This window comes from Helicoverpa armigera, chromosome 12, assembly GCF_030705265.1.
Source record: "Helicoverpa armigera isolate CAAS_96S chromosome 12, ASM3070526v1, whole genome shotgun sequence".
NCBI classification, from domain to species: Eukaryota; Metazoa; Arthropoda; class Insecta; order Lepidoptera; family Noctuidae; genus Helicoverpa; species Helicoverpa armigera.
The window spans coordinates 10,560,970-10,577,038 of NC_087131.1; the positions used below are offsets into that span (position 1 = coordinate 10,560,970).

The 16,069-nt window shown below is 34.4% G+C and overlaps 1 protein-coding gene across 3 annotated transcripts in view; it reads left to right on the forward strand.

The window, feature by feature from the left end:
- The window catches only part of LOC110374330 (tolloid-like protein 1), an 85,630-nt gene that overhangs the window by 16,069 nt on the left and 53,492 nt on the right, over positions 1 to 16,069 (forward strand). For 2 of the 3 annotated variants that reach the window (XM_064037162.1, XM_064037164.1), the window contains exons 1-2: positions 696 to 839; positions 11,104 to 11,355. In XM_064037162.1, the coding sequence (XP_063893232.1) occupies positions 11,151 to 11,355 (205 nt within the window). In that variant the 5' untranslated portion in view covers positions 696 to 839; positions 11,104 to 11,150. Of the gene's footprint in view, positions 1 to 695; positions 840 to 11,103; positions 11,356 to 16,069 lie in introns of those variants that run through there. The other variant, XM_064037163.1, reaches the window with a different exon arrangement.

The window sequence follows — 16,069 nt, forward strand, 5'->3', positions numbered from 1 at the left end:
ATCGGAACTCGATAAATCCAATCATTAAGTCTAATTAAGTAAAAGACAATGCTTTGTCGGCACATTTAATGAATTTATTACAATAATTACTTGACTAACTAGTAGCTAAATGAAAACGATGTTTACAATGCGAGATAAACTTTAACATAAGCGTGAATCGTCTGTTGTGAACGCTTTTGACACGTAGTTAAATAAAGGACCACAAATGTACTGTCGCCGACACAAGTCGAATACAGTTGCTGTGGATTTATTGTAATTGTTTAATTTTGTTAAGTTGGTTGGTCGTTTTAAATATTTATTGAGTGTGTGTGTTTTTGTGAAGTGAGGTTTAAGATTAAAGTAATTGCAAGTTTATGTCTACTTAGCTGTTGATAGGAAATACGGTCTCACAAACCTGCATTATGGAATTTTTATTTGCGTGATTCGCTGTCTCAAGATTTTAGAAGTCAGCTCTACAAAATTCACTCACATTTTTTTCGTATTCACTCACTTTTTTTTTCAAGAACAACAGAGATACACTCTGACTTTGCTCTTCTAGGAAAATGACACACATAAAGAAATGTATCAGAACTATATTAAGCTTTACATGAAATTAATTTAGTCATTGACCACCACAATTGGAGGCTACCTAACAAGACTGGCAACATTAAAAAAAATACAAACTCATTTCAAATCTAGAACATTAGTTCAATTTTCAAAAATCTTATAACACTGCTGATGACAGTACGGTCTCCCGAGCGTGACGCGCTCAGTCGCCCTCGGGAGCCCGTCGTGACCGTGTGTCTGTAGTGATAAGTGCTAATGATACGGACGTGTTTAGTGCTGTGTTTTGTAATACGGTGGGTACTGAGATTTTTTTCTTATTTTTTTCAAGATTAATTAAACCTTTTTGGTGTTCTTTGGGTAATTTTTGCCTATTTTATTCATGGGTTGGATGAAGAATATAGTCGCTGGTTTAATGGCCCCGAGCGATATATGCTTTCGAAGTTCGATTCCGGGTTCGATTCTTGCATGAATCCTTAGTGTTTTTGGAAACATTCAATTAATTCGTTTTTCTAATGATGGAATAGTGCTCATCTCTATTTAATTGCCTAATTTAGTTACCCTCTGGAAAATAAGAGTTAATTTTATTTCAGTATAACAGCTGAAATAAAACTTATCTCGTGAATTAGAATTATCATATTTACTACTTTTAATATTAATCAATTACATAACAAAATACATCCGCATTTCAAAGTCAAACAGACCTCCAGCTGTTTACACTGGCTGGCAAACTAAACTGGCCAGTGCAAGTAGGTTACTACAGTGTGCTACTACAATGACCTACCTGCACGCCAGTGTAATGTTACCACACGTTTTGTGAAGGAACATTAATTTGCTCATTCATAGCGAGATGAATGACAGGATGACAATAGCTCGAGTTCGTAAATTCCTATTTTATGAATCAGTAGGAAAAGACCGTGCAGGGTTCGATTAACATTCTTTGTGGATGTAGTAGTAGTGTATTATACCTAGAGTGTTCTTTATGTGTTCTTCTTTAAGACCATCTGTTCTACTTGCTATATACCTATGTCTAATCTTAATATAGGTGATCCATACTTTTCTATTTGACTGTACACCGACCAGTATAAAACGATCCAATTTGTATGAATCTTTAATACAAAGAGAGTCCATCTCACAATGGTCTTCATTCCATTGATATGCGCTTGACCGTAAATAGGGATCCCAAGGTAGGGTTTTGTCCAGCTTCCTTACCGGGTACGCGGTTCCGTACCCTATTATTAGACACAAAAGCTTCATAATAGTTCAACTGACTTGACAGGGGAAACAAATGACTGCGGTAATTAATTGTCTGGCTCAGGTGTCAAAACATGTATTATATTATGTGAAATCTAATTATAAAGAGAATCTTCTTGTTTGTTTGGGTAACTCGGGAGTTTTGCTAATAGGATAATGGGAATTTTCGTGTTAATTTGATGAGGCAAAAGTCAGTAAAGATTTTATAACAGCTATCTCACACGGTTACTCGTACTTTCAGTCAATTATTACGAAACCTGAGACTACCTATCTTCTACGCATTGATACCTATACTTTCCCTTATCCTTTTCAAAATCTTTATATACCTTATGCTTTTAAAGCGCCTCGGCAATACTGATAGGCAAAAAGAGTTACCTACCTTTACATTCATAATCCTATTTCGCTATCTGCTTAGCCTATTCAAAACTTCCAGAGGTTAATCAAAATATCACCCCATAGAAAGAGTACCATAATTAAAATATATAAGAAGATATACTACGTCAGTCATAGTATATTAAAATTAAGCGGCTTATAGTCTCAAACGAGAGCAGTGAAAAATTTTAATCCTCTGCCTATCACGCCGTGTCACTTCCTGACATTTTACCTTGCACTTTTGGCACTGGTGACCTGCTAGACAAACTGCAACTTTATTTACTTTGCTATAGAATATAGATTTGCTTGACATCATTTTGCTGTGGATTTCCAAGAATAGTTATAGCGCAAAGAGTAGGTACGTCTCTCTACTTTAAGTTTTTGACGAAGTTCAAAAATTTAATGTTATTTTAATGTTTTATTTCCTTTTGGAGTAGTAGTGTAGTACATTTTATTAAGAAGTTATGTCTAAATATTTCAATAGAAATTCCAGCTGATGTTAAAACTTGTATTTTGCGGTGTACCTAGAGTAAATGTAAACATAATAGTTTTAATGTTACTTTAAATATGAAATCAGAATGTTAGGTGCACCCATCTGAAATATTTTGAAGGTAAACTTTGCCTTTTGCTCTTCTCATCCACTTTTTTTTTAAGCTAACTTTTCACCGTCCAACGGGAAATACTTTTCTCGCTCGAATAAAAAGTAGCCTAACTTTTTGTTGCGTCAGCTATCTGCCTTCAAAATCAAGCCATTTCACAGGTTAGTCGGAACAAACAGCAAACAACAAAAGAAATCCTATATATTGATGGAACTAAAAACTGACTGACTTATGTAATTAAATGAGAAGATTATTTCTTCCAGACTTATAATAATATTTATTTTAATAACCATGAGCATGTCACTCCCTAAGAAGCAATTTCTCCAAATGCTTACACTAACACTTGACAAGCATTTCACAGTTACAGTATCAAATTGATGTACAGTCACGCACAAATTACGCTTAAGCTCGTAACTTGACAGTTTAATTTACGTTTAGTCAAAATTAATACAAATATCTGCGGTTTGATGACGTCACAAACCATGACTTAAATGGCTTTGAGTGTACCTACATGTTTTGATGGTATGAGCAAATGTTTAATGAATTTGTTGTTATTAGATTTCAGACCTTAATAAATGAATAAGAGTTTTATGAGTTTTAAGAATGTTGCTAGCTTCGTGGTAATTGAATAAAGTTATTGTAATGAGTTTATTTTGCTTTAATGCTAGTGTACTTAATTCGAATTTCCTATAAAAGAATATAATTATCGGCGATATAATGAGATATAGATCTATTGCTATTGAAACTTCAGTGTTTAAAATTCTACAGAAATGTGGGTTTATACATAAACAATGACATTTTACCTTGTTTTTTTTTCAAATTTCAAATGTCGATGTAATCTCGGATACATTTAATGATCATTAAATTGCAATGTTATAAGAATATTGTGGCATGTTATTTTAACTTCAAAGTAATTATTCGTGAGATAACAAACACTTAAGCTTTATAACAGTAACAAACTTATATAGGTACCTAGTTATATAAAAAAAAACTCTATCTCTATACATTACACTATATTTCTCTCTAAATAACACCACAAAATAATTTCCAATCTCACAAACCACCAGAATACAAAGAAAGCATCCACTTTATTATTGGAATGTATCACTCTTATCACTCTCAGATAGCGGTGACCAATGCTCCACAATACTCTACGAGTTACAACGTCGTATACACTATCGACACGGAACAAAAATTCAACTCTAAGTTAACTACATAAGGTCGGTTATTCTGTGTGGTGTGTAGGGTAGATATTTGAATGAATTCCAGCTTAGAGGTCAAAGAACAGTGGCTGATTAGGCATGCCGATTGTCAGTAGTTAGTTGAAACGTGCTGCTCCGATAATGTTGTATTTACGAGAGACTGTTTCAATACTTTTGGGGTAGTTTGTGTCAGTCAGATAATGAGGTTGGAATCACGTGTTGAAAATGTTCTTTGTATCTGAATATGTACCTACTGTTGTTTAAGAAAAGGATCTTAGTGATACTTTCCTTATAATATTCACTGTACCAATATCTATTTAAAGCGTGATTTGTGACTTGAATTTTTGCTTTGCCTACAATAATATAATTAAAATTTGTCTGTTGGTCTTTTAAAGCAAGATAGCTGTATAATGTTTTTTTTTTTATTTATTTCAGTAAACCTATTACACAGTATTTTTTTCATCGGGCAACTGTAAACTTAACAAATTCCAAATAAAATTTCAGAACAAAAAACATAAATTAAAGAGCCCAGTCAGACAGCTTCCGCCCCTAACCCAACTTATCGTCGAAGTTCATAAGTTCCTAACATTCTATGTTGTATCCTTCTATCGAAAATGAACAGTTTTTGTACCGAAAACTTTTATATAGGTATGCTGACCCTGCATCTTACTGCTGTAAGATCGACTGGTTCATTTCCTTGACTTGGTAGGTCGCGACATTCAGATGTTTTTATTTATAGAAAGACGGAAATTGGGCCTTGAAAACATGCAGTAACATTAAATAACATATTATTATGACTGCTTATGACACCTTATATAAAACTGTTTTACAGAAGAAACTACGATATCTCTTGTTGTTATATGAAACTTCCACAGACACGTATTGAAGAAATGTAAAAGATAAAAGTTGCACATATATTTATTTATTTATAGCCTCCAAGTATATAGACTATCTGGCATTGAAATATTTTTTCATATCAGACCGGGGAGTTCCTGAAATTAGGACTTTCAAGTAACCAAATAAACAAATTCTTCAGCTTAATTCAGTAGGTATAGATCACTATCCTTGAGAATATAAACCCAAGGATGCTACAAAATATAACATAACAGAATACGACTATCCGCCTTACATAATACACCCCAGTACCCAGCCTTAACTCCGCCAAGTAAAACAATAAACACCCTTATAAACAATACGTAGAGAAACTTGCAAGCCTCCGTAATCGCTGGCTATTGTTTCCCTATTAAAAAACATTGGCAACTTCTACAAAGCTGAATTCAGTATAAACTATCTTAAGTAGAACTCCACAAAGTTGCTAAGTTTGTAGCTACATAGCTGTAATTTGTTACCGCTAATCATTTACAAAGGAATATTTTAGGTTGCATTGAAAATAGTAGCGCTTGATTTAGGGATTTCTTAATTAAAGTAACTAAATAGGTAAATAAATATGTTGTTCTTACGAAAAGGCCGGTTCAGTGGTGTAAAAGTCATTCTTAATTCCATTATTCCTTCCAACATTATATGGTAGGAAAGCCGACTCTAAATAAAATTGGGATAAGGGCAGGAGAATGATAACGATTCCTTTCAATATTGTCTTTTAGCAAAGGTTTTTCTTCAACACTATGATTCACATGTGCGTATAAAAGTTTTACTACAAAACTAAAGTAAACAAAAAATACATGCGTCCACACAAAAAACAAACAAAAACTAGATAAATGACTCAATAAATTAGAAAGGAAATCTACCAACAACACTTTCGCAGAGCCTTAGCAACCTTTGACATCCAGCCATTCGTTCAGTACCTTCCAATTCTCCTTATTTACGGGCACTACATTACAGAAGGGTGATTCCACGGAGAACAAAATGACAAGCGGAGCTGCCATGACGGATAATCTCCTAAGAAAGTAGCGCGAAAAAATGTGGATGTGTGGGGGACGACGGTTCTTTGGAACCCGCCCATTTTCCATAATACCAAAAATCGTTGACAGATGTCCCAACGACTCCGAATGCCTTGTTATTTCACTCGTAACTGATCGTTTTGGTCATGCTCACTGTACGTATTTGACCTAGAAGAAGGTGCCTGATCTACCTGCTTTATGGCATATCCGCTCATCTTTCTTTACTCCGTGGGTGATTCCCCCAATCCTCCCTGCATCTTGGCACGGAACTATGAAATTTGGCCACTTTTAATGTGATTGCACTTACATTAGCAAAATGGTGGCGGTGAAAAATAAATTTGCTTTCTGCTGTAAGCATTTTGGTTGCTAGTTCTTAATGTATTTTTTTCGTTCAGGAATTGTTTTGGTTTCTTAAAATTAAATGGCAGTGATATTTACTGGAATTTCTGGTTTAAAATTAATGTATTTTCCTTAAACTGCATTTTGTGTCTGACTAATATTGTTTTCGTAATTGAGTGCGTAAACAACATTTTGTACAATACTCGAGTTTGTTATCTATTTCCCATATTTTGTAGTTGGGATAAACCACTGTTTTTCTAAAATTGATAAGTGGTGATGAATGCTCATAATAACAAATACTAGTACCAAAATAGATACTAGAACATTAAATGTCAATGATTATGTTCAAAAAGAAGTTCTTAGTTTTAAAGATTTAGTAGTACTTGAGATTCTCAATATAATTATGTCTTTTGTCACAAATAAATGAATAATTAACAAAGTGTAACATGAAATTGATTTAACTTCCGAAACGACTTCTCCCGCATCCTATGTAAACTACGTGGTGCACCCGCATAAAAAGCTAAGCAGGCAAACAAACAAACAAACTTCAGTTTTATAATGTTAGGTTTAATGTTAACCATACCCTAGCTTCTTATTAACAGCTATACATAAGTGGGAGGAGTAATTAGGAATGGTGTACATAAATGAGGTTCAAAGTTGTAACATTAATTAACAGCTATTCATTGAAGAGTTAATCAAAAGCAACTTAGCTCTATATAAATAATTATAATAATTCACTACCTACAAAACTGTTACAGACAAACGAACCTTCGCATTTATAATATAGTTGTTAATTGTAGCACAAGCAATAAATCTCAAGTTTTCCTAAATATAGCTTATCAATTCCATTGTTATTTCAACCCTTTCAATCAATCAAGTTAGATAAGCGAGACGTGTAGCAAAACCTAAGGCTAGCCTAGCCTTATCAATTTAGGTCCGATGTCAATCAATGTAGTGGTCATAGTGCTTTTTGTTAGTGTGCCACTGCCCTAAATGAGACTAGCGAGATTATTTCCGATACGCCCTAAAAGGAGCGAGCTTTTTTTAAAAAAAAAAACGATTTCAGCTTCTTATTTGAAAACACCGATGAATAACGAAGATATTGAATTAAATGGTCACAAAAATTTCGGAGCCTTAAAAAACTCTATTAAGAAACGGAAGTTTTATGAACATTTCATTTAACAACTAACACACAACAAGTAACAGCCTATTTACCACTACGACACATAATTTAATTTTGCCGTTGTATTTGATATCTATTTTTAAGACAAGAAAAGTATGTATGCTCGCAGTACTTACTTAGTTATCCCAATTATCAGCAGCTACCCGGATTTACAAACATGCTTACTAACGTAAAAATAGCATCCAAAGACAAAACAAGAACTACTTAAGCCCACCAAAGAACCACCGTTCCCCATAATAAAATATAAAAAAACAAAATACCCGACTGCACACTAAAAAAAGAGTAAAACAAGCCCCACAATAATATTGATCAATACAACTTTACTGAATATAATTTATAAATATTGATGGAAAGCATCGCAGGCGGGGACCAACAGAGGCTCATTTATAGTCATTTGGGTTGTGCACCATTTAGCAGAATTTTCGTTGGTGGCGGTCAAGGTGGTCCCCGCCTGCGATGCTTTCCATCAATATTTATAAATTATATTCAGTAAAGTTGTATTGATCAATATTATTGTGGGGCTTGTTTTACTCTTTTTAGTGTGCAGTCGGGTATTTTGTTTTTAATAATAATTCTTTTATTTATAACTTTTAGCTGTTTTATTTAACGAAAATGTTGTAGATGTAGAAGACTATGTATATGTAAGTACCATTTTAAATTATTTCGACGACATTTGGCTTTAGATTACGAGTGATGTTACTCCGCAACATAAATTTACCGCCAATGCGACGTTCAAGACGATCAAGACGACGTTCATGCATTTGATCAAGACGACGTGATTGTATCGCCAAAAGAATCGCTTTTTGCTTGCTAACGCATGAGTTGCTTTGCGTTGACGCAGAATTAACATGTTCCCGTGGGAATTTTGAGAAAAAACGTATCCTATATTAATTACTCCCGTGATTGAAATGAATCTAATGATACCGCATACATATTTTTTTAAAGGGAAATTTAGAAAAAATATCCCGTGGGACTTTTAGGATAAAATGTATCCTATGACACTCCCGTAATCAAGACAAATCTAACGATACCTCATACTTCAAAATCCATCAAGCCGTTTAGGCTACAGGAGGTCACAAAGGAACAGACATACATACATACTTACATACTTACATACACTCGAAAAACATTACCCTCCTTCTTTGGCAGTCGGGTAAAAATAACCATCTTCCATGTGGCGATAAGTACGTAGGGCCACTTGAACCGGCGAATAGGTTAGAGGCTCGGCTTTGACGTCGGCCCCTTGACCTCTCAGATAAAAGCATCATCATAGATTTATATACGTGTTTGTATGTATGTATGTGTGTATGGAGTAGTCTTAGGTATGTGCAAACGTCTTGAGTAGACGTCGATGTTATTTATTAGAGTCTGTTCCCTCTTATGGGGGTCGAAATGGAAGTATGGCCCTTTCAAAGCGCGTAGGTAATCTTATATTCCTTGTGTATACATAAATGCTATGGTTTCATGGCATGTTGACCAGATGGTATTTATGGAGTAAATTAAGAATGACCTTTACAGGAATAACTTATTATGGTATAGTAGATAAAATAGCTGCCCGGTTGACTGAGCTAATTTGCACCCGAAAAATCATCGCATAATTATCGATATTATTTTGTTGTCTCCCTCGAAGATATAACCCAATTCTTTGTTGTAATGTAGTTATTAATACTTAATTATTAAACAGAGTTCATTGTGTACGAAATAGATTGTTTTTAACAAATAGACAGCAGATTGTGTGTGCCACTTAAAGCACGACCTTTGTTTAATTTGTTCTAAGGCTAACTTAACTTCGATAACTTATTGGTCTTTGAAACGGATGACTAATTATAATACTACTAATGTTCCCTTTGTTAAGAGATAAGATTAATTTCGCTTAAAAAATATGAGTTGTTCGTTGTTTACCGATATCGTTAATGAGGTCATTAACATGACATGAGATGACATTTTTGTCTTGGAAAAGTATGTTAGTTTTTGCATCGCTTAGGTATGTAGGTACCTACTTCAATTTTGACATTTTGTTTAAGTCCCATTTTCTGAGAAGGCCGCTTTCTACTGCCAAGAAATAGGAACAAAATTAATGGACACTAGGCAAAGCTCTGCCACCAAGAAATTCCACATGACAAATTCCGAAAAGCTTGCCCAGGCTACGTTTAGAAGACTACAAATGTGTCGTAAAACTTAATTGATTTTATTATTGTTCATGTTGCTTGTATGCTGTAAAAAAAGACGAGAGACAAGTCACGTTATACAAAAATATTCCTGTTTAATAATAATATGATCTACCATTACACAGCACTTTTCATTTGAAATACGTTCACACCTATACTAAACATCCGTTCAACACTGTAATTGCACAATATTCTAATGTAATTTACGCAACAGTGGCATTTGAACAGCTACAAACAAATTAAATTCCTGTTGGCGGTTTATTTACACGTGTAGGTGATTGAACCGCCATTGAACGAGCTTGAAATGTCAGCCGATATAAAAATAACTATATATATACTTCATCGTGTTACCAGGACTACTTATAACTTCTTATCTTAGTTACTGTTACAAGCATGACTTGTCTTTATGATGTAAATATTTTTTTATTATGACCGAACACTATTGAACACGCTTCTATTAATAGCTTTACTTGTAATGTTTCGTAAATATTTTGAAATCTGGGTTCATATTTTCGGCGCAGTGAAGACAAATGATAAAACTTCAGGGCAATGTGAATTATTGTTACACATGATTTTAAAACTACAACGAATCATTACCACACGAGACGGCTTTCTAGTCATTTTCTACAAAATTCACACATTTCCAGCGATTTCAATTAGATAGATAGATAGATAGATAAAACATTTATTCAATTTAATTACAGCAAAGCATTACCAGTAGAATAAATACATCGGAACTCGGATCCACGTTTATCATTAAACAGCACAATTGAACTACTAAACAAAGCTTAAGAGGCACTACTTCTAAACACTGAACTAGAAAAACAAATATTAGTACTAGTTCACTAGTTCCCGTAGTTCCACAGTATTTGTGGTTAGTCCTGCTAATGGCGGACGATGTCTTGTGGTTCCCTACTTTATTTGTTTACGCTTTAAATGTACCAACGTTTAGTGGAAGGGAATTCTGTTCAGTGGGTTTTATGTGTTGTTAATCTGAATTTGTGAAGGTTTTATGGTCTGATTCTTGTTTCAAATAAGTTCGTATATATGTAGGTATACGTGTACAGAAATAAAAATATAGATTAATTGAAAATCGAAATACATTGGCTTTTATTCTCTCAATATAGCACCGATATTTTGTACATAACCTAGTTATAAATCAGTTCCTTTCATCAATCAAGTCTTTGACTCCAAAGATTTAATGTTTAAGCAATAAATTGATTAATTTGTCCTCGCTTGATACCATTAACGTTTTCATCCCAATCTTTAGATCATGTTTGCTCCAATTTCAATGTTTTATGAATTGGGAACGTTTCATGTAGGTATTTGTACAACCTTTGAATAGCACTTTATATACAGTCGTATTAATTAAAGTGAACTGAAGTGTAATTTTATCCATTGAAAGGAACCTAATTAATTTATTTACTCCTTGAGTTAATTGCTTCTGGAATAGAGATTAACATGAACCGCGCGTGCCGCTAGTTTAATAAACACTCTATTTTGAATGTTTATGTAATTTAACAAATAATATTTTCTTTGTTTCAGATAATATCCATTAGTTCATAATAATATGCAAACTCAGTGTAAATAAAATGGTTAACGTGATGACTTTTCGGCATAAACGTGCGTCCGCTGCGGCGGTCAGTGCGGTACTGACGATGTTAGTGTGTGCGACCTTCGAAGTAAGTTTGGTGGAGGGGAGGGAGGAGCCACATAAGTTCACAATAGAAGAATTACTGTCAACAAATTATGAACACAAAGACTCTGGAGACCTTGGAATGGATCCTTGTAAAGCTGGTAAGTCTAGATTTGTCATGATAATGTTAGTTATACTACAAACTGCTTAGTAACAAAATCCTGGCGTACAAGACCACCAAACAAATATTAACTCCCTCTAAAAAAACCTTTACCTCCCTTATCACAAAGAGATAAACTCGCGGAAGGTTCTTTGTCCGTTTGACGACTAACAAAGATCTCTTTTGCAATAAAACTCAGTAGGTGTTGAACTTTTTATGTCTGTTCTCATAAAATTACAGTTTGAGACCCTCATTTTTTCTTTGTCGCTCATATAAATCCGTAATATGGGAAGGAGACAGTTACCAAATGTAGACACATTCCTCGCTGACGTTTTATGAGGAAAAAAGGTGAGGAAAAGTGGGGAATTTGCGTAATTGAAAACCAGCAGGTCAGGGCAGAGCTCCGGCTTTTCTACTCGGCTATCGTTTTGATTTTAGAGCTTTTTAGTGTGATACTAAATTACTTTAAATAAAAACTATAGCGGTAAATGTTGTGGTAAATGTCTTTCACGAATGAAAATCGATCCTTATAAATCTACTTACCTATTCCTAATTGAATGATAAAAAATGCCTGTAAATGCAGTTAAGCTTCAGTGTACTTATTCTATTCTAAAAAGTCTACAACAAAAGTTTAACTTTGCAATTTAACTTAGGATTAATGAAAAAGTTAAAAGTCCGAAACTTTTTTGAACAAAAATAAGAAGAAAAACTACTTAATCAGTAAACTTTTTACATCAACATTAAAAGCTTTTACTGGACCTTACTGGATTAGAAACAAAATAAATAAAAGCACATTGTGATTGCAGTTATCCTATTTAAATGCATTATTTTGAGACAAGATTTTGTCTATGGTTGTTAGCAGTTTAGTTTAGATTTTTTTTTTAAATATACAATATCTACCATTATCAAAGTCGGATGATATCCTAAACAAATCAAAACAATTTCAGAAGCTTTTTCTTATGACTCGATAGAATTCTTTGTTTTTAATATTTCACAATATTTAAATCCACCTTAACCATGCTCAACAATTGAGTATAATCAAAACCTCGGAAACAGCTAAAACAAAACCCACAGTTTTTACACAAAAAAACATTTAGGTACCATATCTTCATTCATACAAAGTACAATTACTACCTTTAGACGTACAGCCACAACCCCGGCTTCCTGGCAATGTTGCCATTTTCGTGGCAATATTGTCATTGTCGTGGCAATGTTGTCATTGCCGTGGCCATTGGCAGGCAAACCGTGAAAGGCCACCGTGCAGATAGGTTGGATTTACGTCGTGGACAGCTTATAATTTCCGTTGATGACCCCCGCACGGAATTTGACACAATTCCTGGTGTTGTGTAAAATATAAGCGAAAAGAGGTAAAATAAAAGCCTCACAAGAATACTAGTATAATTTTAACGAGCTTCCACCAGCGGTTCCACCCGTGGAAACTTCTTCATGCAGACAAAAAAGAAGGGTACTCCCATCGATAAATGGGCTTTTTGAGGTATGAGCATTCAAGCAAATAACAAACTTAGTTTTATAATATTAATATGTATAGATCTCATATACTAAAGCTATTTTTAATCTAGTCTTATTTAGGTAACAACAGAAAACTCTTAATCAATTCATATAGCAGAAACGCTACATCTTGTGACATGCAAACTTTTTTAAAAGCGAGCGGTAGGGACTGTTTTTATCGCTCACCGTTGATTTCTGTTTTAGCACTTTTTAATGGTACCTCTCTGGCAGAGATTTAAATACCCTACATTGTCCGTCTGCAGTGGGAATAGTTCCAACAGACTTTTTGAAACAGTGATAAAGTTTTAAATTTCCCTTTTGTGTGTCTGAAAATGGCGCTTAAATCAGATTTAAAATTTGCTAAAAATAAAACCGGGTTGGCAGAGTTTTGAAATAATATCTACATAAGCATTTTATTTTCCTAAACTTATTTATGAATTCATTTAATACTTTCGAAAGTTGGGTGGATTAATTTCAACTAAGTTGATTAATGAAACGTTGTTATTTTTGGGGTTAATTATATGAAAATATTTTTGTGTTTCTATGTAATTAAAACTGTGTAGATAATTTGCGGATGAGTTTAATCTCCACAAACATAATGGCTTACCAAAAGTTTTGAAATATTGTTTCCAAGAACAATAACACACTTTTTTTCATTGTGCTTGTTGAAGAATCATACTAGGTCGAACCCACAACTTACAACAAGTAACAGTAACTGATGCATCAGTGATGAATATAGCGATGCGGGAATGTAACCCGCATCCCGGCCGTGAGGCCTCACATACCGCCTCGCTACAATGCCGACACGGAATGTATACTATCCACATTTTCACGTTTTGTTTATACTCGTGAAACACCACCATTCCTCAGCAAAAAGCCTTTTGAACCAAACAAACGTAGAAAACAGCTCCAACTTTAACGGAACGAAATCCCGCAAAACCAACCGAGATTTTTTACCGACTCGTTTCAGCCAAAGTAAACATTTTTAAAATCGAAAGCCACTCCATCTGGCGCGGAAATAAATAGGGTTGCCCGTTGTCGCTTTAAAATAAAATAAACAATTAACGCATCGCAAGCCGACGGATGATGGAAAAACCGTCAAAGTTTATCGACACGAAACGGTCGCGCGCCACTAAATTGGAATCTGGCACTCTATAAACCTTTAATGTCAATAAAGCCGTCCCTCATCAAGTGAACCGTAAAAATCGGTGGAATGCCGGTTTTTACACCCGTCACCACGAGCGACGGTCAAATTGTTTTTTTTTACTATTTCGATTTTTGAATGTCGAGTGCAGTGCTGCCGTAGGATATGGAAAATATTTACCTTTCCATATTTTATGTCAAAAACATCATCGTGAAATATTGGACTGAAAATACATAAAAAAAATAAAGAATACAGACAAAATGGAATGCATTAACAGCTTTCCAAGAAATAATCTAATTAAAAATACATCCATCCTATTTATTTTATACTCAAAAGCAAAGTGTATGAAGTCAGATTTTTCTCCGTTCGACAGACTACGAGACTACGCTACGCTCGAGTAACTACTACGATTGAGTTTCGTAGCACGTCGTAGCGCTGCGTAGCGCAAACTTTCTGAATTTGTGATTTGACTGATATCTTTCGGAAACATCTTTTACAATACAGTTTTGAATGAGAACTTTCGAACCTTGTACAGTTCACTCAATTTCTAGATAAATGGTTAGCTGGTAGGGACTTCTATCAATGATTTATTTCAATAAAAAGTAATTCAGTTCTTAATTTACATATGAGTATTTACTTAAATTCTTAGTGAATTTGTGGGCGTCTCACAAACCCATTCACTACACTAAGAAATGGTATCGTTCGCGAGCAGACCCCGGGACAATTAATAGCTGCAGAGATTTACCTCTTAAGTTTCGTATTGTTTTAGTTTGCGAACAATCGAAGGGAAGTTTTCAAGAACTTAGTTTTATGAAGTTACGAGAAGTTGTACCTTAATGGTCAAGAATATTTTAAATAAACAGTACGATAATTAAACAAAAATTGAGGTTTTCTCTGATCTGTTTAACTCGTAATATTAATTCGATGGAAATATTGTCTACACTAACATGCGGAAATCCTGGAGTTGTCGAAACTCTAGGTTCGATTCCTGTGTAGTGTAAAGTATTATTAAGAAGAATATGCAGGACCATTATGATTCCATATTCACAAAAAGAGACTTACAGGACTTACACACTCAACAAAACGCTAAGCCCATTACATTTACTTTTCACAAACAATTTATTTTCATATCATTCGTGCAAATTGTAAATCACGATCTCAGTCGTATTGTAATTTGCGTGGCGTGGCGTTGCGGAGTAAAAAACCGTGGCGGTGGCGCTCGTTACATTTGCGGAGCGATGTGACTTTCATACAGAGTGAGTGATATTTGTCAACACTCATACAAATGCTGTGCTTATGTAGTATGTTTGTTTGTTCGTATGAAATGTAGGTATTTGTTTATGAAGGGAAAGGTGTGATGTTGTAGTGTCGTGTAGGTCAGGTTTTTTTGAAAGGCTGTAAATAACTTGTGTCATACAGAATTATCTACAATTTCTGTTTAAGAGGGGGCTCTAACATTCATCTTTGAATAAACTTTTTTTACTCAATTTACCGTAGATAGACCCCAAACCACCACAAACCTAAACCACGGTATAATTATCAAAACTACAATAAACATAGACCTAACTACGTGATAAAATAAGTATCAAAATAACCCACGCAAAAAACAAAAGAGAAAAATAGTTCTCTTAAAAGCCAAAGGCATTATTGTTAATAATAAAAATAACCTGAACACAGTTCCAGCATAATATATGAGAACAAATTAATCCTTGTCTTTTACGACTAGGTTTTTATGTCTGAAGTAGAACCATGGAGAACAAAATGACTAGCGGAGTTGTCAAAATCTCTTAAGAAAGTAGCGCGCCAAAATACAGGTTCGAAGGCCGAGGAACGTAATTAGCTGCGACGTTATACGTCTTCTATGGAACTCGTCTAATATTTTCAAAATAAAATCACCAATCAATCAAGACCAATCTCTGACAGTTTATTTTTGATTTGACGAGGAACCCGAACGTCTCGTTAGTTCTACTGATCACTCCTAACGCACGTTGCTTGACCTACAAGAAGACATCTGACCTACTTTCCTTTTGGCATCTCCGCTATCTTTCCTTACTTCGCGGGT